The sequence below is a fragment of the Panthera uncia genome (assembly GCF_023721935.1).
Source record: "Panthera uncia isolate 11264 chromosome E2 unlocalized genomic scaffold, Puncia_PCG_1.0 HiC_scaffold_19, whole genome shotgun sequence".
Classification (NCBI taxonomy): Eukaryota; Metazoa; Chordata; class Mammalia; order Carnivora; family Felidae; genus Panthera; species Panthera uncia.
In genome coordinates, this window is record NW_026057588.1 from 7,496,602 (window position 1) to 7,521,705 (window position 25,104).

General features: G+C 55.7%; 1 protein-coding gene across 7 annotated transcripts; it reads right to left on the minus strand.

Moving 5' to 3' along the window:
- Positions 1–7,017: 7,017 nt before the first annotated feature.
- On the minus strand, positions 7,018–24,199 carry MED25 (mediator complex subunit 25). 7 transcript variants are annotated; one of them, XM_049620784.1, is made up of 18 exons: positions 23,998–24,199; positions 23,856–23,901; positions 23,539–23,663; positions 16,065–16,163; positions 15,544–15,664; positions 15,106–15,268; positions 14,850–14,980; positions 14,469–14,556; positions 14,183–14,376; positions 13,635–13,763; positions 13,170–13,255; positions 13,034–13,091; positions 12,821–12,928; positions 12,511–12,699; positions 12,038–12,109; positions 11,687–11,905; positions 11,199–11,331; positions 7,018–8,855 (listed from the first exon to the last, which is right to left on the minus strand). In XM_049620784.1, the coding sequence occupies exons 1-18, from the start codon at positions 24,129–24,131 to the stop codon at positions 8,611–8,613; spliced, it is 2,340 nt and encodes a 779-aa protein (XP_049476741.1). In that variant the 5' UTR covers positions 24,132–24,199; the 3' UTR covers positions 7,018–8,610. The 7 variants fall into 7 exon arrangements, with proteins under 7 accessions (XP_049476741.1, XP_049476740.1, XP_049476742.1 ...); XM_049620783.1 differs by having other exon boundaries at positions 11,199–11,379; positions 23,998–24,198; XM_049620786.1 differs by lacking the exon at positions 7,018–8,855 and adding an exon at positions 10,593–10,724 and having other exon boundaries at positions 11,199–11,379; positions 23,998–24,197.
- Between the last annotated feature and the right edge of the window lie 905 nt (positions 24,200–25,104).

The following is a 25,104-nucleotide window of genomic DNA, read 5'->3' on the forward strand; positions in this document are numbered from 1 at the left end:
GTCCTAACAGAAAACAGAAAAGATGATTATTTATTATTTTGGGAGACAGTGTGAGTGGGTGGGGGAGGGGCAGAGAGAGAGGGAGATCCTAAGCAGGCTCCATACCCCCCCGCCCCCCACACCCCCCGCAGCTCGAGCCCCACTTGGGTCTCGAACTCATAAACCGTGAGATCACGACCTTAGCCAAAACCAACAGTCAGCCTTAGCTCAACCACTAAACCACGCAGGCGCCCCTGAATGTCTGTTTAAATGTTCTTAATTAAAACATTCAAAGTGCTTAGATGGGCGTAAGTGCCATTTGCCATCTATTTCTAACTCCATTTGCCCCCCAATGAAAAGGATCGCACTTGTTGGGGCTCCTGGGTGGTTCAGTCGGGTAAGTGTCGATCTCTGGCTCAGGTCATGATCTCGCGGTTTTGCGAGTTCGAGCCCCCCATCGGGCTGCCTGCTGTCAGCGCGGAGCCTGCTTCGGATCCTCTGTCCCCCTCTCTCCCTGCCCTTCCCACACTGGCGCGTGCGCGCGCTGTCTCTCTCTCTCTCAAGCAAACCTAAAAAGATGATTGCACCTGCTGACCCCGTTATGTCGAGTGGGGTCATGTGATTAGTTCTGGCCAATGAGATACGAGGAAAATGACATGTGCCTTCAGTCGAGCATTTAATTACCAGCGCACGACGAAAGCTCTCTAAGCCTTTCCTGTGCTGCTGGCAATGTTCCAGATGTATCAGGATCACCAAGCTGACCCTCTGTGTAGCAGGAGTGAGAAAACCCACCTCTGTTATTTCAAGTCGCTGCAATTCGGAAGTTGTTCATGCAGCCAAACCCAGCCTATCCTGACATATGAATGTCCTTTTTAAATAATCCCGTTTAGGGGCGCCTGGGTGGCGCAGTCGGTTAAGAGTCCGACTTCAGCCAGGTCACGATCTCGCGGTCCGTGAGTTCGAGCCCCGCGTCAGGCTCTGGGCTGATGGCTGGGAGCCTGGAGCCTGTTTCCGATTCTGTGTCTCCCTCTCTCTCTGCCCCTCCCCCGTTCATGCTCTGTCTCTCTCTGTCCCAAAAATAAAAATAAAAATAAAATAAATAAATAAATAAATAATCCCGTTTAACCAACATGATTGAGTTTACTAAAACGGCAGATTGGGAGTACCTTCGGGTTGGATGTGTAGGTGACAGACAAGGACACAAAGGCAATATGGACAAACAACAATGCCTTATACAACAAAAGGTGAGCAAAGTGATCTCTGTCTTGAAGTTTGTTTTGTTTTGTTATTACAAAATTACGTTAAAAAAAAAAAAAAAAACACGGTCTGCCGGATACATGCGTCTCAGGCTCTTTATAAGCTTCCTTAAGCTTTCTCATCATGATTTCTAATTATCTGTGGGCCCACATCAGCTTGGGAGCTTTGTAAGGACAAGCATCCCATCACGTGTCACTTATTCACAGAGATGTCCCAAAAGCCCGACAGAGTTCTCTACATCCAAATGCTCATGCACCCCCAGAACGCCCTCCCCCTCTACACCTCTACAGAAGTGGGGTGATGTGTTTGACACCCCATTCTCCCTTTCAGGGCACACCAGAAAACCACGTGTCCCAGCTTCCCCCGTAGTAGATGGGGGTGATTTCATCCTCACCAGTGGAAACATCAACGTGAGCACCACGATGTCGCGAGCACCACCTCTGGTCACAGGCAGGTAAAAGCCTGTGCGCCCAGTCCTCTCCATGCCCATGCTCTACCCCCACTGTTGGAGACCAAGGACCTCAAAATGGAGGGGTTGGCTATTGAATGAAAGCAACGGGACCCCTGAGTCACTCTTGGAGGACAGCCACCAGGGGGAACAGCTCGATCCACATTAGACTCCGGGTGGTGGCGGGGGGTTATTTCTCATGAGGGTCCTTCAAGGTCAGCTTATCAGAGCTTCCCCTGACAGATATGAGAGAACCTTCAAAGCAAGCAACCTGGTCACTTCCTGCCAACCACGGAAGGGCAGACCACAGCCATCTTTTCACGGCCACAGCCCTGGCCTCTAGCAGGCAACCAATCAATATTTTTCAAACACATGAACTGCAAATTTATGACCTCCAGTGTCAACCAGAACGTCTAGAAAGTTCCTCTAGGTGCTCAGCAGTAGCCTGTAAAGCAGAGTGGGTCAGATTGGATGTCAAGAGCTGATGCCAGCCTGGATCACTTAATTAAAAAATAACATAAAATAACATAAAATAAAATAATATAATATAATATATATATATTCTAGGGGCACCTTGGTGGCTCAGTTGGTTAAGCATCTGACTCTTGGTTTCGGCTCAGGTCATGATCTCACAGCTCATGAGTTCAAGCCCCGCATCAAGCTCTGTGCTGACAGTGTGGAGCTTGCTTAGGATTTTTGCTCGCTCTCTCTCTCCCCCTCTCTGTCCCTCCCCCACTCCTGCTGTCTCTGTCTCAAAATAATAAACTTAAAAAGAATACCATTCTTGGGAAAGCAATAATGATAGATAATATTTCCTGAACACTATACTTAGTACTTCCTTTTTAAACTCACACCATGAGGTTGGCAATCTTGTCCTCACTCTATAGGTAGGGAAACCAAGGATTAGGAGGCAAGAGCCTGAGGTCATGGCTGAGGACAGGCCAAGGGGGGTGGTCTTGAGCCGGGGTTCTTGATTAACCTCAGCAGAAGCCCTTGACTCACTTGATGGAAAAAATAAGGGGCATCAGGCATTAACGCCTCACTTTCCTGTCCCTCCTGCTCAAGGCACACCATGGCTATCAACTCAAGATGGGGCCTTCCCATCCCTGTTACCACAGCACTTCTCACACCTGCCTCTAGCCACCACCAGTTCCAAACGCTCCGAGAGCTCTTCCTCATACGGAGAGGACTGTGTCCCGCCCAGCCTCTTCTGATGCAGTGAGATCTATACCGGCAAATTACTGAGAAAGCAGATATTTTTGGAGGGGGCGATTTGGCAGTTCTGTCTCGGTTTAAAGCGGGCACCCCAAAAGTCCAGAAGCATCCTCTATGACTAACAATGGGGGATGTAAAACACGGTGGCGTTCAGGGGCGCCTGGGTGGCTCAGTAGGTTAAGCGCCTGACTCTGGACTTGGGATGAGGTCATGATGACCTCACAGTCCGCAGTTCGAGCCCCTCACTGGGCTCTGCAATGACAGCGTGGATCCTGCCTCAGATTCCTCCTCTCTCCCTGCCCTTCTTCCTTTTGAGAGCTTGCACGCTCTCAAAATAAATAAAAACTTAAAAGTAAACAAACAAGTAAATAAATAATAAAAAACGGTGACGTTCACATAAGGGAATACTCTGGAGCCATGAAAAAGAACAGAGGGCTTTTTGTCCTGGTATAAACCACAAGATGCCTTGTCAGATGAATAAAGGAATCTACAGAATAAAATAGGCTAAATCTAAGTTCTAGACATCTGCCGTAGGACATATTGCTGACAGTTAGCAATCCTCTACTGGGCGCTGAAGTTTAGGAAAAGGGCAGAACTCATGTTAAGTGTCCTTACCACATAGACACACACACACACACACACACACACACACACACACACACACACGAAGGGACACGAGGAAACTTTTGGAGGTGACAGAGGTCTATCTTGATTGCAGGAATGACTTTATGGGTGTATGCATATGTCCAAACTCATCAAAGTGTACACATTAAATATGTGCCAGGTTTTGTTTATCAATTACACCCCAGTAAAGCTGTTTTAGAAATATAAACGGGCTTGCCACTGGACAGCAGAGCCAGAAAATGAATGTTTCTGTTTGCTTCCACCTGCCTGTATAGATCTTTAAAGGATACATAAGAAACATGGCAATTGAGGGGCACCTGGTGTGACTCCTAATCTCAAGGTCATGAGTTCAAGCCCTATGCTGGGCATGGAGCCTACACTCAATCAACCAATCAATATAAATAAATAAATAAATAAATAAATAAATAAATAAATAAAATCAATCTTAGAAAATTGGTAATTGATCTCCAGGGGGAGCTGGGAGAGACCATGCATTGGGTTAACTCTGGAACCTCTTAAAGTGTGAACCATATGGAGGTTTTATAAACACAAAAAATAAATTAAATTTTTACAAAGTCAAAGAAGTAGAAACAAAACCAGCACACTACTCGATTTTGAACTTTTGCTGTTAGGAGCGTTTCCCACAGGAATGTCGGCACAAGGGAGCAAAAGTAGACACGAGAGTACGCGCGCACTCATTCTCCGCAGCGTTTTTAAGTGAAACTGCACAGCTAGCCAACTGCCACCCACAGTGTGGCAAACAGCTTCAGACCTGGCCCCCGTGCCCCCCACGCCTCGCGGTATCACATTCTCATTATTACGCTTCAGTGTGGGCTGGGCCTACTGAGTTGTCGTGACGCACAAAACACGGCAAGAGTGATGGGGAGATCGCTCCCATGACTGGGTTACAAAAAGACGCTGGCTTCCCTTCCATCTTGGGTGCTCGCTCACTTCCAGAGAGGCCGCCAGCCATGCCGTGAGCTGCGCTATGAAGAGGCCTTCACCCGTGAGGCACTGAAACCTGCCCACCAGCACAGAACGAGCCGGGAAGTGGGCCCTTCCCCAGTGGAGCCTACGGATGAGACCGCAGCCCTGGCCCACAGCTTGACCGCAACCTGGACAGACCTTGAACCGGAGGCAGGAGCTCTGCTGTGTCTGGACTCCTGACCCAGGGCAACTGTGAGGCAAATCCTTGCTATTTAAGTCACTGGGTGGTGGGGGTTGTCGCACATCGACAGTGTGCACAGACCAGATGGCGTGCGGACGTGGCCATTTAACAGAGCCAAGTGTCATGAATGATGTGGACAGAAGGCCACTACTTGATTGGAAAAACAAAACAAAACAAACAAACAAACCCAAGACAAACTGACCCCACGAATGTAAAACATTTAAGAAACCATAAACGTCTCTACAACCCAACACATGGAAACCCAACACCGAACTGGTACGTCTGCCTCTAGGGAAGAAAGTGGTTTGCTCAGTGTGCGTGTTCGGGGTGAGAGGGGAGAAGAGGTATGAAAGGGAACTTTTTATGCGACACGCTTCAGTGCCTTTGTAGCTTTATGAAACTGTAATCGTGTGTGGCATCAATATATTTTTAAGGTTAATTAAAAAAAACCCAAGATGGTGGAAAAATATGTATTAGTGAGTTTGGTGTACCTTGAGACAAATAGATCCTTTCTAGAAGGTCTCCTTTTTCTCATGGTCTTCCTTCCTGTCAGCTGGGCATTTTCTCTCGCCCAAGACAGGTTCACAACTATTCATGTGTTGGTGTTTAAGCGTTTTTTGCCCTCCTTTTTTTTTTTAAAGTTATGTTCTACCATCGGGCAAATTCTCGGGAATTTCCTACTTCCAGCTCTAGATGCATGGTCCAAAAGCAAACTGATCAAAAATGAAATGCTTCCAACTAGTCACTCATCCAGTTCCAACGGTCACGGATGCTCTGGTGATTCTGACAAGTTGGCACGCACCGTTAGAAACAGGTCGGCCCCCAACACTTGCCTTAAGAGTGCATTTGCGGGCGCCTGGGTGGATCTGTCGGTTAGGCATCCCACTCTTGATTTCGGATCGGGTCACGATCTCATGGTTCGGGAAATCAAGCCCCGTATCGGGCCCTGAGCTGACCGCATGGAGTCTGCTTGGGATTCTCTGTCTCCTCTCTCTCTGCCCCTCCCCCGCTTGCACACACGCGTGTGCACACGCTTTCTCTCAGAAACAAATACCCCTAAAAAGCAAAACAAAGCGCATTTGGCCAGTGAGGACAACAGAAGCTAAGAGCAGCTTTCCTGTGGGGAGGACTGTGCTGAGTCTGTCTCATGCTCGATCCTGTGGGGAAGCAGCTATTTGACAAAGGGAAAACTGAGGCTCAGAGAGGCGTGGGGACCTACCCAAAGCCACAGAGCTCATCGGTGCAAGAGCTGGCGTTTAGACCCTGTTACTCTAAGGTTTTCCACCATTTCCTTCCACAAAGTAGCCTCGATACTACCCTGCGCTCAGAGAAAACCTTTCCCCAAAGACTCGTTACTGGTGATGGCTGGTTCTAGGGCGCTTAAGCACTTAGCCGACCGTCTTTCCCTGTACGGACCGTGAGGTGAGCAGGTGAGCCCTAGGTGTCTAAACGTTCTCTCTCGGGACATTCTAGTAACCCTGGGCTTTCCTCTGCCTCACCTGGGGAACACGCACCCGTGAATACGTCAGGACGGTCCCTTTGGCTCGCGTCCTCGGGTGTTGAGGTCGAGAGGCCCTCGCTGGCCAGACACGGACAAACGAGCGACTGGAAACGTTTCTCTTCGATCAGTTTCTCCCGGACCCCAACCTGCAGGGCTATTCGGCCAGGTGGAAACAGCGCCGGCTGCTCCCTCCTGGTCTCTCTGCGGCCAACGTGGCGATCGCGCCCTCCTGGAAACACTCCGCTTCCGCGACACTCGCCTCGTCCTCCTGCCTCCTGGCTCCCTGCCCAACCTGACGTGTGGTTCTGTCCCAGGGCTGTCCTTGTCCCCGTGTCTTCTCCTCCTTCCAGAGGTCGCAAAATGGCGGCCCGGTGGCCTCGTCAGACCCACAAGCGGATTTTGTTTGGTCCTCACAGTGTTTTTGGTTGCAATTTGAGTGCCGTTAGGTGGGGCAAGCACTCGACAAGTTCGCCACGGTCCCCGTCACTCCCTATTGTCTTCCACCCGTCCGCTTCACGCATTTCCATCACCTGCCTGGTCCCTGAAGCCATCTGAGTTTTCAAAAGCCCCTGCTACACACGCTGCCTGGGAAACGTCACCCGCTTGCCCTTCAACTACCACCGGCGTCTCCCACTCCACCTTTCGTCTGCAGGACAGTCACCCAGGGAGCTCGTTCAAAGGTGGCCGATTCCCAGCCTCCCTCCCTCCCCCAGATTTCACTCAGCAGAGCCAGGGCAGGACAGTCAACTCAAATGCCTACGGGGGCCAGGCGGGCCACATAAATGAGTGAACTAGCCAGGCATGACAAAAGTCGACGGCCAGAAATATCATCAAATTGTATCTTTACTGAACGATGGCGAATGCACGGAACACAATACAAACATGTGTGATACTGGCGTTCATATTTCAGATTCAAAATTGAAAAAATACAGATTGAAAAATAGAAATATTTAATTATTAAAATTTTCTCTTTCGTTACTTCTGTTGCTCCTTTGATTTGAAGCCAAAGGCTGACATCATCCCTTCCGCACCGAGAGGTCAACGTCAGGCCTTTGGATGTCACGGTGGGACGGGACGGGCAGTTTAGAATTCAACCCTGAATCCTGAACTGGGAACGGTGTTTCGCTCGATTCAGTTTTGTAACGGAAAACAGCCGTTCGCCGGCGTGGGTACTTCCAGACACAGAGACTCAAAACAACTACTGGGGAGAGTTGTACGGCTGTGATCTTCACCAGAATCACATCTAGGAAACCAGCACCCTATTGCACTGTGGTTCAGCAACTGCTCGGGTCTGCATTCACACGATCGACAGCAACCCGCAAAGGCCAACCGGACAGTGTCAGTTCCTTTTCACAAAGTCTGGATGCAGAGAGCCTTTAGGGGAATTTGGTCTTGAAGCCCACAGTCTGGGTGAATGCGGTCCAGGCCGTGTCTTTCGCTTCTGGAAACCCAACCGTGGCAAAGGAAAAATACTCCTTGCCGACGGCTTCCCCATCTTTGCCGGGACGGGGCAAACACGATCATACATTCAAGTAGCTGTTTGTGAACGTCTTTGCAGAGAAACAGTGTTCAGAGGGGTTGTGACCTCCACCGGAAGTCTTTGACCGACCTTCTCAGGGGGTGTGGCCTTCGCCTCATTGGAAAGGAACCGAGGGGACAGATTTCAACTGTTCAGGTTCCTTCCATACCATCACGTGACGACCAGGTCACAGTGCTTCTGGAAAATACATCAATCAAGTTCACATTCAACCTGCCCACACTTAAAGGTCAGGTGTCGTGTCGAGGACGTCCGCGGTGTGTTCCGGGTACTTTCTGAACGCGACTCGATTCCTGGCAATTGAGGCAACGAGCCGCCTTGCGTCCTGGCCAGATGTTGCCCCCTGGGACTGAGGAGTCCTGACAATGCCCACCCCCTCCCCGGGACACAGGTCATTAGGTTACCGCACCTGTCTGCCGCCGCGCTTAGGAATTCTCGCCAGTCTATGTGAGGCTCGTCATTTCTCTCGGTACATAAAAAATAGCTCAGCTCCCAGTGCCGGGCCTGCCTCGGCACCGTGTCACAGGTTTCTTCGGTCACGTCAAAATCCTCAACACCACAAATAAATAAAGCTAACCGGCTGGCAGTAATAGTTCGTGAGCGACGACAGAAAAGGCCACAAATGATCGGACTCTTTCAAGCGACCGGACTTGGAAATCCTCTGGTTTATCTTCGACTCACGGCGCGACACAAATGTCCGTTTGGCTGAAGTGACAGTCTCGACTGGCGTGTGTTTCTGTCCGGGATGCGTCATCCCGCTCCTTTATAAACTCGCCGTCTGTGGAGTTTATAATGCCCGGGGAAGTTCTTTTCTCGCTACTCTGGAACTGTGTCTCGCGGCCACGCCACGTCTATGACCTGCTTTCTTTCCGAAGCAAACCCTACTGACGTTTGAGGCCCTTTTTCAGTTCATTGAGTATCGCATCTCGCGTCTGTTCTGTGTACTGGTCGAAGCTCTTACCGTGCTTGGATTCATAATGACGTCTCAGGTTGTATTCTTTCAACACAGATACGATTTTTTTGCATATTAAGCACATAGGCATACTCTTCACTTCCACAAAGAAATAGGCTCGCTCCCATTTTTCTCGAAACACGTGGCCCTCTCGGTCTCTCTTTCGTTTTGCCACTTTTGATAGAGACATGGGTACAAGAAAGGTTTCACTCTCCTCTGATCACTACCCCGGGAACAACCACAGCGTAAGCCCAAAGGCAACGAATGACCCTCTGCCTCGCGGTGGGAGCCAAACAGGAGTGGTGGGGACTGTGGCGAACCAGAGAGCACACGCCCCATTGATGGGGGCAGCTCCAGCCCATTGTTGCTAGGCAGGAGGGCGGGCCCGAGGTGCCAGAACTTCTGACTTGTCAAGAGGAGCCAAGGCTGTAGATTGTGTGTGAGTGTGTGTGTGTGTGTGTGTTTGAATGTGTGTGTGTGTGTGTGTGTGTGTGTGTGTGTGTGTGTGTGTGAATTATCCCGATTTTTACAACTAACTCGTTAGGAAAAAAAATGCTACGTATGCTAACACAGGGAAGGCCAAACAAAACTCATCTGCAGAGTGGCCCACGGGCCACCAGATCGCCACCTCTCTCCTAGGACAGGGCCCAGGAATCTGATGTTCACCAGCGTCCCAAACCACACGGATGCTGGTGGTCCAGGCACGGACCACGTTCTGAGCAACGCTAGTCTAGAGTCTGACAACAGGCTGTGAACTCTCTGCCTCCATGCTGGGCCACCCTCGTACTCCAGATCGTGTCTGTACCCAGCTGCCCCTGGGCGCCTGAGGACGCTCTTTAGGGCTCTTGCCTCACCACATTCCAAACCTGTACCCTGCCACGTTTTCCCTCTCCGGGACAGGCACCGTCCACCCCGTCTAAAGCCCTGGGAGGTCAGGCTCTAACTGGGACCCAGGGCTGGCCCTCTCCTCATATGTGACCCTGTCCGCTCCTGTGGCTTCAACAATCAAACATGCACCGTCCCCTAAGAACACATCCTGAACTCCCAACACGTCACCTGTGCCTTGGACATTCCCTGGACCCGTCAGCGCTCACTACTGGTTCCTCCCGCTTCCCTCACTCAGGGAGGTCCCCCCATCTAACGGCACCCCCGGGCCCGGAGCCCACTCCACCACCCCTTCACCCCCACTTCCTTCACATGGCAGGCCAGTCCCCAGACTCACCCTGCTGGCCCTCTGGCTCAGTCCCAGCCCCTCCACTGGCCTCTCTCCCCGAGGCCACTACCCTAGCCTCCTCCCTGCGTTCCTGGCCTGGTATTGATTGCCCTGTCACACTCCACGACCCAGAGGCCCTTTCTCACAGTGGCCTGACCCCGGCCTGCTCCCTGCATGTGGCCTCCTGTGGCTCTTCTGAGTCCCCAGGACAAACCTCGAGTCACCCCATGTGGAGCCTGGGCCTCCTCCCAACCCGGCACCTGCCCACCTCTCTAGGCCCTTCCTTCCTCAGGCCGGACTCGTGTCTCCGAACATCCCAAGCTTTCTCCTGCTTTCGTGCGTTCATTCCCACTGTCCCCGCACCTCGATCGCCATTGGCCTCCTTCCTCCCCAGCCTCGTTGACTCCTGCTTCTCTCCCAAGACTGCCGAGCCCGGCCAGCTCAGAGGCCTCTTCCGGGCCCACACAGTCCCCGCCCTACCTCCACGAGGGCACGCAGTCCTGTGAGCTGTGCCTGCCTGCCTCCGTGTCCCCCCCAAGCCAGGCTGCACCAGACTGCCTGACTCACTGCTGAGGCCCTGGCGTCACCAGCCCGGAACCTCAGGGACATCTGCTGAAGCGAGAACAAGGACAGAGAGGTCTCCCCCCAGGTGTCCTCCTGCCCAGTCCTGGGGGACGTCAGTGACGGGAGCCGGGGCGTGTGTTAAAAGGAACTTTATTGGGTGTCGGGGATTCAGATGAGATCCATGAGGATGTCGTCCTCCATGACGCTGGGCTGCAGGCCCGGCTGAGGAACCGGGCCCCGGGGACCCCCGCTCAGCAGCATCTGACCTGGGGGGCAGTGGGGAAGGGACTGCATCTCCCAGTAGTCCCTGGGGCCCTGAAGGGCCCTGGGCCTGCTTCCTCCCTCTTCCTCTAGGAGCCCAAGGTAATGACTTTTCTAGGAAGCCCCAGGGGGACCCATCAGAGGCACCTTCTGGCCCCGTCAGGGCACAAATGTACTGATTCCCATGAGCCTTTACAAGGCCATCCCCCCAACTACTTCTCTGGCCCTAAGACTATGCTTCCCTTCAGCCCCAGGACACGCAGGAAAGGAATCACGGAAAGAGCTCTTGTCCCACTAGGTCTTGATCCCCTGGGCTGTATTCTCCAGAAGCCCTCAGAGCCTCCCAAGAACCAAGGGGAACCAGCTTCCATTCTTGAATCCAGGACTTCACTTCCCAGGAGCCCTTGGTCTTGAGGCTCTAGCCAGGGGCTGCTGGGATACCTGGTCCAGACCCCTGCCCTCCCCAGGGACCTCCTTACCTGGCAATGGAGCTCTTGGGGGAAGCTGTGCGGGCCAGGACTGGGCGGGTGGTGGGTGCAGGAGCGGGGGCCCCAGCTGGGGTTGCCCCAGGCCCTGGTGTGGTGGGGGCAGCAGTGCAGGAGCCCCTGGTGGCTGGAGATGGTGGAGGGAGGCTTGGGGTGGGGGCACGCCAGTCTGGGGCTGGGAGATCAAAGAAAGTGGCTCAGAAGACCCCAGCAGAGAGCCCCCCGCCCCACCAAGCAGCCTCTAGCACAGAAGTTGCCCAGAGAACATCTCATCCAGTGGCTGGGGGTCAGGGGTGGTCTTTCTTCAAAGGAATCTTAAAAGAAGCCCATGTAAGACACACAGAAGAGCCGGCCTGCCCGGGGCCTGTTCACACCCTCTGATCATAGCCAACCTCCTTCCTCCCAAACAAAAGGACCAGAAACATCAGGGCCCGGGGCCCAGGCCCTGTGGCTCCCATCCGCCCCCCACCCCTAAATCTCACCGGCGGTGGGTTGAGGAGAAGACTCCGCAGTTGGGGGTTGGCCCCAGGGTTCTGAGGCCGAAGGATGGGTCCAGGAGGGGGGGGGCCGGGGGCTGCTCCAGGAGGGCCTTGGGGGGCGCCCGGGGGGGCCTGGGCGGCACCCTGGGGCTGGGGCTGTCCCGAGGCCGCAGAGGCCCCCACGGTGCCCTGAGGCTGGGGCTGTGGTGGGCGGAGCTGGAGCTGGTGGGAAGAGATGGGGGTGAGGGACGAGGCAGAGTCCCCACACTCCTTGGCCTCCGAGGTCAGGTCAAAATGACAGTGTCCTTTGGGGTCTCCCCTCCCTGGCCCTGACCCCATCAGCCCTCTCCTCACCAGATTCTGTGAGGGTCTCGCCTGGTCCTCCAGAATGGGGCCCAGCCCGGGGGGTGCCTGCTGTGCCCCCATCTGTGTGGGACAGGGAGCAGGTCAGTGACTGGGGGTGGGAGTGGGGGGTCCCGCATCTGGGGTGGGGAGGAGCACTGCGAGCCCTGAAGGGGAAGCTGTGAGGAGCTAGGAACGTTCTTTGGGAGTGGGCGGTCTGGGAACTAAACCTTACTTTCCCCAGTCCCCAAGAGGGGGCGGTCTCAGAGATCTGACACAGACACGGAAAATGGTACAAAGATCACAAGAAACCGTGGGGATGGAACTGAACTCGGGCGGCCATGTCTTGGAGAACAGTGGGCACTGGCAGTGGAGCCCGGGAGGGATGCCGGGGGTCTGGCCGGACGCTCAGCGGGGGCAGGCAGCCGTGGGGGGGGGGGGGGGGGGGGGGGGGGGGGGGGGGCGGGGGGGCCGGGGTCACTCACCCCGCGCTGCTGCTCCAGCTTCTGCTGCTGGACCTGCTTGTGGTTGGTAATGACCTGCCGGATGCCGTTGACGAAGCCGCTCTGGTCGTAGGGGATGAGGCCCATGAAGATCTTCTTCTTGGACGAGTACAGGAGCATGAGCACGCGCACCTCGCAGGGCGCCGTGTGGGGGAAGTGCACGCAGCCGGCCTGGTGGAGGACGATGAAGCAGTCGCCTCCCCACAAGGAGGAGCAGGAGGAGGGGGCCCCTCGCCCCACCAGGTTCTAGAAGCCCTACAGGTGCCCGGGTCCCGCCCAGACGCGGACTCACAAAGCCGTTGCCCATGATCCGGTAGAGGCCTTTCAGGGATTCCAGGTCCTTGTTGGTGAAATGGAACTGCACCATCCTTGAGTTCCGGAACAAAGGGCCCAGGGTGGTCTGGGGGAGACACGGGCCAGCCGGCACGCCGAGTCGGGAAGGGAACGGCGGGGGGCGGGGAAGGGACGAGGGCAGGGGCCGGCGGCGTTCTCACGAGCCACTCACCAGCAGCTGCTGCGGGATGAGCTGCATGATGAGCTTCTGGGGCCACTGCTCGGTCTTCCTGGGGCCGCACAGGAGAGGTGTCAGGAGGGTGGCGCACGCCCCGGGCCACCCAGCCCCCACCCCCACAGGCACCTACAAGTTCTCGCCGTGATTCACGTAGACCTGGCACGGCAGCGACCGCGTCAGCTTGGTGTTGGCGTCCACCGAGGCGGGTTTGGGCTTCTGAGCGGAAAAGTGGCACGCGTCACGGCGCAAGGGGCCCCGAACCCCAGTCCCCTCAACGTCTCCTGCCCTAGGCTGGGAGCCCCAGAGCACATAGGCTCCCCTGGTGTAAGTCCCACGAGCCCTGGGCCCCTCCTCCAGACCACCAATCCCACAAGCTCTGGACGCCATGACCTCCTGAATCCGTCCCGACCCTGAACCTAAGACTTCTTGGTTCTTCACCTGCGACACAGTTCTCACTACCTCCCTAGTCCCAAACCCCGAGTGAAAAGTCCCAGGCTTCTCTCCTCAGGACAAGTCCTACGGCCCCATAGGGACCCCGGCCCAGTCCCGTGTCCTAACGGGCCACGAAAGCCACCTGGCTCCTCGTGCTACTCACCTCCTGCCACTCAAGGACCCCGCTCCAGGCCAGGAGTTTGTTGGAGACTGACTGCTGCCCACCGAGGGCCGGGGCCCCCAGCTGGGCTGGGGAAGGGCCGCTCACCCCGCCTGGGGCCACTGTGCCCGCCTGCCAGAGGGGGGAGGGAGGACAACAGAGTAGGGTCAGAGGGTCTCCCGGGAGGCACAACCGGAGGCACAGACAGACCGGCGGGAAGAACGGAACGCAGGTTCCTTTCTCAAGGACTCGATGGTCCCTAGGACCATAAACCTCTGTAGGATTTGAGGACTGAATGCCCATGATGCCCTGACTCCGGTATCCCTTAGAGTCCTCAGCCGCTCTCCCCCTCCAGGAGCCAAAGCCCCACCCACGATTCCATCCCCACACCTTCCAGTCTCGGTCATCGGTGGCACAAGCCCCGTGAACCCGAAGACTCAGAACAAGACCCATGTGCCCTCACACCCTCCTCAGGAAGGCGAGCTGCTCGGCCTCTGCTCTGTTAGCGGCTGGAAGGAGCAGGGCGGTGGGGCAGGCGTGCGAGCACCTACCATGGACGGTGCCCCAGGTTGTGCAGGCGGGGCCAGGCCCGGGCCGGGAGCCACGGTGGAGACCAGGCTGGCCTGGGAAGCAGGGGGTGGCTTGGGGGCGCCAGGGGGCCCCGGGGGTAGTGGTGGGGCCGGTGCCTGGCTGAAGGGGGGACCCACTCCTGGAGCAGCTTGCTGGAGAGGGTTAATGGGTGAGACTGTGGGAGAGACCAAGAGAAGAGGTGGGGACCGTTGTGCAGAGAGGCCTGGCTGACCCCAGCCCACCCCGCAGCCCGGCCCCAGGACTCACAGCGTGGGCCCAGCCCAGCCTTCTGGTTCTTGGCGGCTTCCACCGCATTCTGGGCAGCCACCTGAGCTGCGCTCAGGTTCCCAGGGACCTGGGTGGGGAGAAGGTGATGAGGGCCACGCCCCCCAGTCTTGGTGCCCCATGGGGTCATGCCACCGTGCCCCCACAAGGCACAGCTACGCCAGCTACAACACAGCAGGAGCTCACGGCTGCCATCACGCCACGGGGACGTGACTCTCCGGCCCGAGAGTCCCACCCACCCTGGTGTCCCCGTGGAGACTCCCATCACCCCACAAGCCCCAACATCCTGCTAGGTCTCTCCCGAGAGGCCAGAGCTCCCGCTAGGCCCCCAGGAACGTGTCCCCTTCCTGGCAACATCCATACCTGGTACTGCTGGGGGACCGGGGGCAGAGGCTGCTGGGGGGCTGCTGAGAGCGAGGCGCCTGAGGGTGGAGCTGGAGGCAGGGGCACAGGCTGCTTTGGCTGGAGGGGGCCTGGGGCTGAGCCACCCCCAACTGAGAGTGAAGGATGGACGACCAAGCCCCGTGAGAAGGGGTTCGAGAGAAGGGAGAGAAATCTGAGTCAGAGGGAGCGTGGTGGGGGGCTGCCCCCCACCGTCCCACCAGCACCCGGGCCTCACCCGGCAGCACCAGCCCCCGCACCAGCACCATGTGCCGGGGGTCCTGGCTCACATCCGTCGGTGGCTGCAGCGGCTCCAGCATGGCCGGGGGAGCCGCCTTCTCGAACAGAAGCCTCAGGGCAGGCAGCTTCCGGGGAGACACGATGGAGAAGTGGATCCCTTGCTGCGGGAGAAGGGTTGAGTGGTCGGGGTGGGGGCCCGGGGGCCAACCCCCAGGTAACTGCACCTGCTGGGCCCTAAACCCAAATTCCCAACGGGCTCTGAGACCAGTGACCACGAGACCTGGAGGTGCTGCCCCAGGGCATTCTGGGTTATAGCTCTTCCAAAAGGGGTCAGCAGAGCTGGCCACTCTGACGCAGGAGTCCGGGCCCCGGCGCTCTCCTCCCTCAGCTCTGGGACTCCAGCCTCTGCCCCTCCGTCAGACTCAAGGGTCCTCACCTCCCCGATCTTCTGCACGAGACTCTCCGTCGTGTACCCAGAGTACGTGGTGCTCTCGACGGCGGGCAGCAGGTAAGGGGGCGAGTTACAGATGAGGAGGCAGACGCGGTGTGTCTGGCCACTGCCAGGGATAAGGAAAGATGTGGAGCCGGGAAGAACGGGGGCCCTGAGAAGGGACAGACCCGGCACCGGCAGAGCCGCGAGTCGGGAGTAAAAGCCCCACTTTACGGCTGAAAACACGGAGGCCCAGAGAGGTTTCTGACTCCCTCTAGGTTGCCCGGCTGGGGGGGGAAGCAGGGGACGGACCCGCGGCAGGCTGCTCTTCCCAGTGAGGACACTGAGACCGGCCACGGGCCAGGGGACGCCTCCCACCTGCCGCCTGCCACCCCCAGCGCTCAGGGCTCAGGGCCCACCAGCTCCCCCAGGGTGAGGCAGTGGGCGGAGTCACGAGCCAGAGTTCCCAGCCGGGTAGAAAGGGCCACCTGGGCCCCACGTGGACCCCACATGCGGGCCACACTCACATCTGCTCCCGCATCTTCTTGAAGTCATCGAATAGCTGCAGGGCGGTGCTGAGGCCTTCGGCGATGAGGCTGCAGGTCTCGCCTCCCCCGCCCATGAACCTGCAGGAGGCCAGGCCGTCAGCCCCAGGGGGTGGGGGTGCCCGGCGGCCCCCAGGGCTGCCACCTCCCAGCTCCCAGGCCACGCCTGCAGAGCCTGCACCTGCGTGTCGCCCTCCTCTCCACGCTCCACCACGCAGGGACACTCGCACTCCCTGCTCTACCCCCGGTGCTGACACAGTGTCGGGCCCAGAGAGTGAGGACGGGGGCCGCCCGTCATCTCCTGTGAGGGAGGCCCTCTCGCAAGAGGCCCTGTCAGAGGACAGAACGGGGAAAGGCCCCGGACACCAGGCCTATGATCCCGTACTGTGTCCCCATCCCCGCACACCTCCCCTCTGGGCCATCTGTTCCCTCTTTAAAGCCAGCCCTGGCCCCAGCCCATGCCCCCCACCAGCCCAATATGGGGGCCTCCGCTGTCTTCCCAGCATCGAAGCCTGACCTGTGTCTGTCCCCCTCCACAAGAGATACGGAAACCCTAACCCCAGTAGCTCAGAATGTGCCCTTATTTGGAAACAGGGCGTCTACAGAAGCTACAGACTATGCTGAGGTCCAAGGGTGGGCCCTAATCCGGTATGACCCACGTCCTTATGGTCAAAACAGGGAAATGTAGACACGGAGACAGACATGCTCAGAGGAAAGACAACGCAGAAATACGGGGAGAATGCCATGTGGAGACTGGAGGCGCACAATCACAAGCCAAGGACCGCCTGGGGACACCAGACCCTGGAAGAGGCAAGGAAGGATCTTCCCCTACAGGCTCCAGAGGGAGCACGGCCCTGCCCCAAACCCTGATCGCAGACTTCTGGCTCCTGAACTGTGGGTCACTACCTTTCTGTGGCTCTAAGCCAACCCGTTTTTACTGCTTCATTATGGCAGCCCCAGGAAACTAATCCACAGACCTGGGTTTCTCTTGCATCTGACATGGAGACAGGTCACCAGAGCCCATCCCCCATGGGGCACGGCATAGGGAAAGCCTCTATCTGCGTGAGGCTGTTGTCACGATTCTTCAGGTCACATGGCTGTGAGGCTGACTCTGCCACAGGGAACGTTTGTGCAGGTAGGGCCCCTCTCTGGGAGCTTTGAGGGCTCTGTCCCCTTGAATTGTGTGGCCCCTGCACTGGGGCCACACGTGCACACGTCTGAGTCCTCTCTTACCCCCCCCCCGCCCCCCCCGAGTCTGACATGAGGGAGACATTGGAAAACATGAGTTAAAAACGAATTGTCGGGGGGACACCTGGATGGCTCAGTTGAGTGTCAGACTCTTTTTTTTTTTAATGTTTATTTTTGAGAGAGAGAGAAGAGAGGGCAGACAGAGAGAATCCCAACCAGGCTCCGTACTGTCAGCATAGAGCCCAACTTGGGGCTCAAACTCACAAACTGTGAGGTCAAGACCTGAGCCAAAACCAAGAGGCAGACACTTGAACCGATTGAGCCACCCAGGCGACCCTGAGAGTCCAACTCGGTTTCGGTTCAGGTCATGATCCCAGGGTCATGGGATGGAGTCCTGTGTCGGGCTCTGCACTGAGTGTGGAATCTGCTTAAGATTCTCTCTCTCTCCCTCTGCCCCTCCTCTGTGCACGCAGGTGCTCTCTCTCCCTCTCTCTTTAAAATGGGGGGTGGGGGGGCCTGGCTGGCTCAATGAGTAGAGGATGCAATGCTTGATCTTGGGGCTGGAGTTCGAGCTCCATGTGTGGCATAGTTTACTTAAAATTTAAAAAAAAAAAAAAATTGAAAACAAACAGCTACCGATCCAACCATGTCCATTAGGGCCAGAATAAAGCCAAGCTCTTACCTGGGCATCCGGGGCCCTCTGTGCCCCGGACTCTGCCCAACTACCTGCTCCATCCTCCTGTAGGTACGTCTTCCAGAATGTCTCACGTGTCCCTGGCCTCCGCAATCTGCCACATAACCAGTCCTCTGCCTGCGCTACCCACCGCCCCATGGCCACGTGCCAGCCCTCTTCTGGCCCGGGAGGAAAATCCCTGCTTATCTATCCTATGACCCCTCCGCCTCCAGCCCAGAATCCCCTCCTCCAGGAAGACTGACTCACCTGCCACCTGACTTTAGCGCCGCCGCACCCCGCAATCATATCCCACGTCACTGGATACTGCGACCGACAAAGCTTCCCTCCGTGGCACACCCAGAGCCAGGACGGCCTTCAGTGATGTGGACCAGGTGGCCTGAACCATCTCAGCACGTGCCCAAGGTGTCTGAAGACACACAGGGCCCCAGAAAATGCCTCCTGGACCAGTGAGTGGTGCACCAGCAGCCAGGCCGACAGCCACGGCAGCTCGAGCCCCCTGCTCCTTAGCCGGGGTCTTGCACGACTCTCTTTCCAGTTTCAGGCTTCTGCCCTCTGCTCCCTCCATGCCGTGTGTGCTCGGAGCCTGAAGCCTTCCTTCACTGCACTGCCCCTTACCCCACCCCACCCCACCCCCCGCCCAGCTCCCAGCCCTCCTCTTCCTTACCACTGACACTCTGTTCTGCAAAGGAACTTTCGAGACCACAGAGTTGGAGCAGATCCCAATGAATGAACCAGCCTTACATCCAACCTGCCACAGCTCTCTGTTCCTGAATAAATCAAACCACTATTTTCACGGGCCTTTTTGAGCCAAAAGTTTCCTGGGCTGGGCCTGGCCAGAAGGCAGTGGGGGTGGAGATACGAGCAACTGCTGCCCCGCGTGCAGGGCTCCTTTTAGGGGCACAGAAATGCTTGGGGACCAGACAGAGGTGGTGGCTGCACTGTGTGAACTTACGAAATGCCACTGAATTGTTCATTTTAAGATAGCCACCCAGGGGCGCCTGGGTGGCTCAGTCGGTTAAGCATCTGCCTTCGGCTCCGGTCACGATCTCAGAGTTTGTGGGTTCGAGCCCCACATCGGGCTCCCCGCTGTCAGCATGGAGCACGCTTAGGATCCTCTGTCCCCTTCTCGCTGCCCCTACCCCGCTTGTGTACTCTCAAAAATAAATAAGCCATTTCAAAAATTTCTTTGAGTAATCACCTCTGTTATGTGAACTTTGCCTTGACTTAAAAAGTAATTTATGGGGGCGCCTGGGTGGCGCAGTCGGTTAAGCGTCCGACTTCAGCCAGGTCACGATCTCGCGGTCCGTGAGTTCGAGCCCCGCGTCAGGCTCTGGGCTGATGGCTCGGAGCCTGGAGCCTGTTTCCGATCCTGTGTCTCCCTCTCTCTCTCTGCCCCTCCCCCGTTCATGCTCTGTCTCTCTCTGTCCCAAAAATAAATAAAAAACGTTGAAAAAAAAAAATTAAAAAAAAAAAAAAAAAAGTAATTTATGAGGGAAAGCGTGACTGGCCAATCACTTCAAGATTCTAAAACCTGCTTTTTGCCTTCCTGAGTGTAAGCTGTCACCAGCTCACAGAGATAACGTAATGAATGTTTTGCCCAGGAATCAAGAAATGCTGGAAAACGGAGGGGGAGGAGGGGGCAGAAATAAAATCTGGCCACTTGCAAGGCAGGTTTTGAATACCGTAAGGTTTACGACGAGCCTTCATTCCACACAAGCCCCTCAACGATGCGAACCGTGAAATCAGGTGAAATACAAGTGCCCCGGTGTCATGGGTGGGCTGACTTGTACTGCTTCCCAGGCCCCTTGCTGATGTGACACCCTGAGTCTGCACCGCCCGCTTTCGCGGGGTAGTAAGTCCTTGGAGGTACTGGCCGGAATGAACGAATGCGAACAGCAGCCAGGCTTGCCCCACCCAGCTGCTCACCCCACGCGAACACCCGATCTTGGAGGGCCAGGACCTGGCCTGTCTCATGTCCCCAACTCCTCACGGCCTAGGACAGTTGGCTCCACAAACACCCATTGCATGAACGAACGAACGCGGGCATGCACGGACAGTCACGATGCTAGGGAGAAGACGCTCAGGGCTCTTTTCTTTCTACCTCTATTGCTTTGGATTCTGGGTCGCTTGCTGCAGAGGAGGAGGGGGGAAACCCACCTCTCTTGAAAGAAAGGAAATGGAACAGCAGAAATAAATCCTCCCAAAGCAAGGACGTTTCAAAAGTCACATCGCCTGCTTTGTAACTTAAGTTGCGGACATTCTGGGAGAAGATAAGATTTCCTCTCCGAGTGGGAACAAAACCCGCTGACTCTCTTTGTGATCTCTGTGCCAGACCTCCCGGAAACGTCACAGAAACCAGAGCGAGACGGTTACATAGGACTTGGTAAAACAATGACCGCTGCGAACGGTAGATAATGGCTTAAAATGTTTATCAGCTGACTGGGAGGACTCCGCAGTGAGCACACAGCATACAAAGCTTTTTCACTTGGTTAAAAGTACAGCGTATTCTAAGATGATTAAGGGGGAGGCATGGATATGTGCTGAATGTGCTCAGAAACGACTTCCCTCTTCTCTTCCAGATGCTTGGGAAAGATTTATCTATTTATTTATTTGGTGTTTTCAACGTTTCAGTCTTTACTTATTTAAGTAGTCTCCACACACATCGTGTGGGCCTGAACTCATGACCCCGAGATCAAGAGTCACATGCTCTTCCGACTCAGCCAGGTGCCCCTCCCCGCCCGACCATGGAAAGTTTTAAATAAGGGGGTTTAACTGCTTTTCCTGACACTTAAACACCCACCAGAAGGCTTGGTTTCTTGGGGATGACCTTCTCCATGGCTTTCACTCATTCATTTACTCGGTCATGGTCTCCTGGGGCCTTCTGGGTGCCAGGCCCCAGCTGGAAACAAAAAGCAGGGGAACACCAGGGACCCAGACTCGCATAGTCCAAAGGCGTGGGGCCGGGACAGGGGAGGGAGCAACTGGCGGCTTGCCAGAATCAGGGAAGGGACATCTGAGTTGAGTCCCGCAGCTCACGGCTCACCGGGAAGAATCATTAAGGACCGTTACGTGTGTTCTGCACGTTCACTCACGCATTCACTCTTTCCGCACGGTTTTCCTTAGACCTCCTTCGCGCCAGACCCCGCGCTTGGTGCTAGGGACTTGAGCGACATCAGACATGAACTTGGGCCTCAAGGACCCCCGTGTCACATTATTCAAGCCTCACCACATTCTATCTCAGCAGTGCTCGGCTGGAGTGGATTTTGCCCCCCGACCCTGACCCAAGGGGACATTTGATAATGCCTGGAGACATTTTTTGGTCACCGCTTGGGAAGTGGCTACTGGCATCTGGTGGCTAGAAGCCAGGGAGGCTACTGAACAGCCTGCAGGGTGCAGGACAATGAATGATTTGACCTAACGCGTCAACAGTACTGAGCTTGAGAAATGCTGCTCTGTCCGGACCACTAACTCCGATGACCATGAGGGGTCAAACTTGGGTGTCAACTTCCCAGTGAACGTGCAGCACCCAGTCCAGCACACACGGCCTGGAACAAAGCAGGCACCCTGCAAACAGCTGCTGCACGGACGTGTGCAGAGAACAGCAGCCACGAGCCAGTGCGCTTTAATGAACTCTAACTATAGATCAGAGCTGGGGCCAGGCAGCACAAAGGCACGGTATGAAGATTAGCTCCGGGGAGCGCCCTGGGGGACTCGGTCGGTCGGTTAAGTGTCCAACTTCAGCTCAGGTCACGATCTCACCATTCCTGAGTTTGAGCCCCGCGTTGGGCTCCGTACTGACAGCTCAGAGCCTGGAACCCGCTTCAGATTCTGTGTCTCCCTCTCTCTCCGCCCCTACCCCGCTCTCCCTCTTGCTCTCAAAAATAAAAAATAAGTAAGAAAATAGAGGGGCGCCTGGGTGGCGTAGTCGGTTAAGCGTCCGACTTCAGCCAGGTCACGATCTCGCGGTCCGTGAGTTCGAGCCCCGCGTCAGGCTCTGGGCTGATGGCTCGGAGGCTGGAGCCTGTTTCCGATCCTGTGTCTCCCTCTCTCTCTGCCCCTCCCCCGTTCATGCTCTGTCTCTCTCTGTCCCAAAAATAAATAAAAAACGTTGAAAAAAAAATTTTCTTTAAATAAATAAAATAAAAAATAAGTAAGAAAATAAAAAGATTAGCTCCTGGGATCCTCCCAGGAGCACCGAGATACGGATCACCCGTATCCATTCGCAAACCAAGAAACTGACACACGAAACAATAGCAACCACTAACTAACAAAGCACTTAAGTGCCACGTGCTGTCTTAAGTAGTCACCAAGTCAACGTGATTCCCAGAGAATGCCTACAAAGTCACGGTAGCCAGGTCCCTCAGTGGCCCCCACTCCTGGTATTCATACCCTTGGCATTCGCCTCCCTTCACGCTCGCCCTCACTGAACGGGACTGACTTCTAAACTGGACAGAACGTGACAAAAAGTAATGCTGTGTGACTTCCAAAACTTGGTCATAAAAACCCTCAGAGCTTCCTCTTTGATCTGTCGTGTTTGCTCAGTCTGAGATAAGCCAGCTGCCACTTTGGGAGCGCGTGCCGCAGCCACCCAGTGAGCCACCTTGAAATGGCTCCTCCGGTCCTGCAGATGACTGCAGCCTCATGAGACCCTGAGCCAGAACTATCCTGCTAAGCCACTCCTGAATTCCTTACTTCTAGAAATGGCATCAAATAGTCAACATTTATTGTTTCAAGCCGCTGTTCTGGAATACTCTGTCACGCAACAGAGAGTAAGTAACACGATAAGCAAATAACACAAGTACCATCAGCGTCTTCCCTTTAGAGAAATAGGAGAGGGACCTCTGGGTGGCTCCGTTGGTGAGGCTTCGGACTCGATTTCGGCTCAGGTCACGATCTCACGGTTTGTGAGTTCGAGCCCGACATCGGGCTCTGTGCTGGTAGTGGGGAGCCTGCTTGAGATTCTCTCTCCCTCTGTCTCTCTCTCTCTCTCTCTCTGCCCCTCCCCTCCTCGTTCTCTCTCTCTCAAAACAAATAAACAAACATTAAGAAAAAAGAAATAGGAGATAAGCTACATTAGGCACAAAGGGAGCAGGGACTCCCGGATCTCGGAGCTCTGTTGCGGTTTATCTGTGATGTGACCCCAGGCTGTCCGCACCCGAAAAAGCCTGTAATGCGAACATTCAAAATCCCATCCAAAGCACAAAGGGGTCTACATCGTGGCCTAGTCCCGCCCGCCTTGCACTCGGGCTTCAAGGTAGCCCTCTGAAAAAGGAAGACGGGAGTACAGATGAGACACAGCAGAAACCACGCGGAGAATCACACGGTACAGGTGGGCGCTGGCCCTCCGCAGGCCTCCCAAACTGGGAAGGTTGCTCTAGTTCCAAACCGGATGGCAAAACTGCTGAGCACACAGAACCCACCACGGAAGTGACTTAGGGACAAAACTCCCTCCCCGACCGTTCAGCCACCCTGCGTGAAGGGATGGTTCCCGAAGCTCAAGGCAAGCCACCATCGGTTCATGGGCCCTCACAGGGTCCCCCCCCCCCCCCCCCCCAAGCACAAGAAAAAGCTCACTTAATGCCATCGAGCCAGGTGACAAACTCATAGGCGCTGCTGGTGGGAGCGTGACACTGTACGTAGGACTCAGGAGCGCAGTCCACCGTGTTGAACACCACGAGGCTGTACTGGGTCCCCCCATACTGGGAGAGGAGGACAGAGGAACTTTTCATCTGAGACCCCACCTCCCCACCTCCCGCAGACACAGGAGTCGGGGCCCCGGCGCCCTCCTCCCTCAGACTCAGGGGTCCGGTCCCCGGCCCCCTCCTTCCTCAGACTCAGGCGTCCGGTCCCCGGCGCCCTCCTCCCTCAGACTCAGGAGTCCCAAGACTCACGTCTCCCCCGAAGTCCGTCTCAGCAGGAGGACCACCATTAAAGTACCTGTGAGGGTCGGAGGTAAAAGGTCGGGGTCAAGCCAAGAGGCTGTGGAGAACTAAAGTCGGAGGGCGGGGTTGGAGTCGCGGAAACGGCACTCACTCGATGGCCGGAAGCAGGTAGTGCTTGCGCAGCCCTTCGAAGTAAGGCCCCAGGTTGGCCGTGCCCTCGATCACAAACACCACGTCAGCCACGAGGCCCCCGGCGCGGGCCGGGCCCTCCGACCCGGGGACCATGCCCCGCGCAGCAGCCGCCACCGCCGCCGCCGCCGCCGCCGCCGCCGCCGCCACCGCCGCCGCCGCCGCCGCAGCTTCTGCGGGAGGAGCGGAAGTGCGCCTGCGCTGCGCGTGCACCGGCGCCGGACGTCTCAGCGGCGCTGCTGGACGCGCCCGCGGCCATGTTTGTGCGGGGCACGCGGGGCTCGTTGGTTCTACCTCCATCCTCGTCCGCACCCACCGCGAGCGAGATGAAGCGCATAGCGAACCCCTTCAGGAGCCTGACGGGGGACATTGAATCATTGTCAGGACTGTGGAGAGTGGCACGTATTGAAAGAGGCACCGTCAGCCGCCATGTTTGAGCGAGGCGCCAGTTCCGACTCTGGGCCCAATGGGAGGGTCAGAAGATCTGGTTGCTATGCAACGCGTACGCTGCCCTAGTTTTCTAACGGAGAGATTAGGTTTCTAGTTCAGTTTTTTTTCTGGCGGGAGGAGATGGAGGGGGAGGGTCGCGTGAAGGCTCCAATCACAGCCTCAGAAACAGGGTTACTAGGCAACGCTTAAGGCTGCCGTCCACTCGGAGGGAAATGAAGCTGTTCTTCCCACTCAAGCCGAATTCCGACCCAAGTGGCGGTTGCTAGGCAACCCCTGATTGTTGTTTTCTGGGAGAGCAGCCAGAAACTGGCCTAAAACATAAATACATTCCAGGCGGATTAAAAATGTAAATGCGAAAAAAAAAAAAAAAAACAAATGCAACAAATGAAACCTTGAAAATAGCTGAAGTTATAAAGAAACACGCTGTATAATCCTGGAGGCTGGAAAAAGAGTTTATCATCACAGCAAAGTCAGAAAACATAAAATATTGATCAGTTTGTCCAAAAGTCTCCATGAACCAAGTTGGAAAAAAAAATATGATAAACTGAGCAAGTCATTTGTAACATACATGTTGGCTGAAAAACTACACAAATACATCTTACTAATCAATAAAAACTTA

Coding starts and splice junctions, on each gene's coding strand:
- MED25 (XM_049620783.1), bottom strand. CDS start 24,131: ATGGTCCCCGGGTCGGAGGGCCCGGCCCGCGCCGGGGGCCTCGTGGCT. Junction 15,269..15,543: donor TCGTGCAGAAGATCGGGGAG/GTGAGGACCCTT, acceptor CTTCTCCCGCAG/CAAGGGATCCACTTCTCCAT. Junction 14,377..14,468: donor GGCTGGGCTGGGCCCACGCT/GTGAGTCCTGGG, acceptor TCTCTCCCACAG/TCTCACCCATTAACCCTCTC.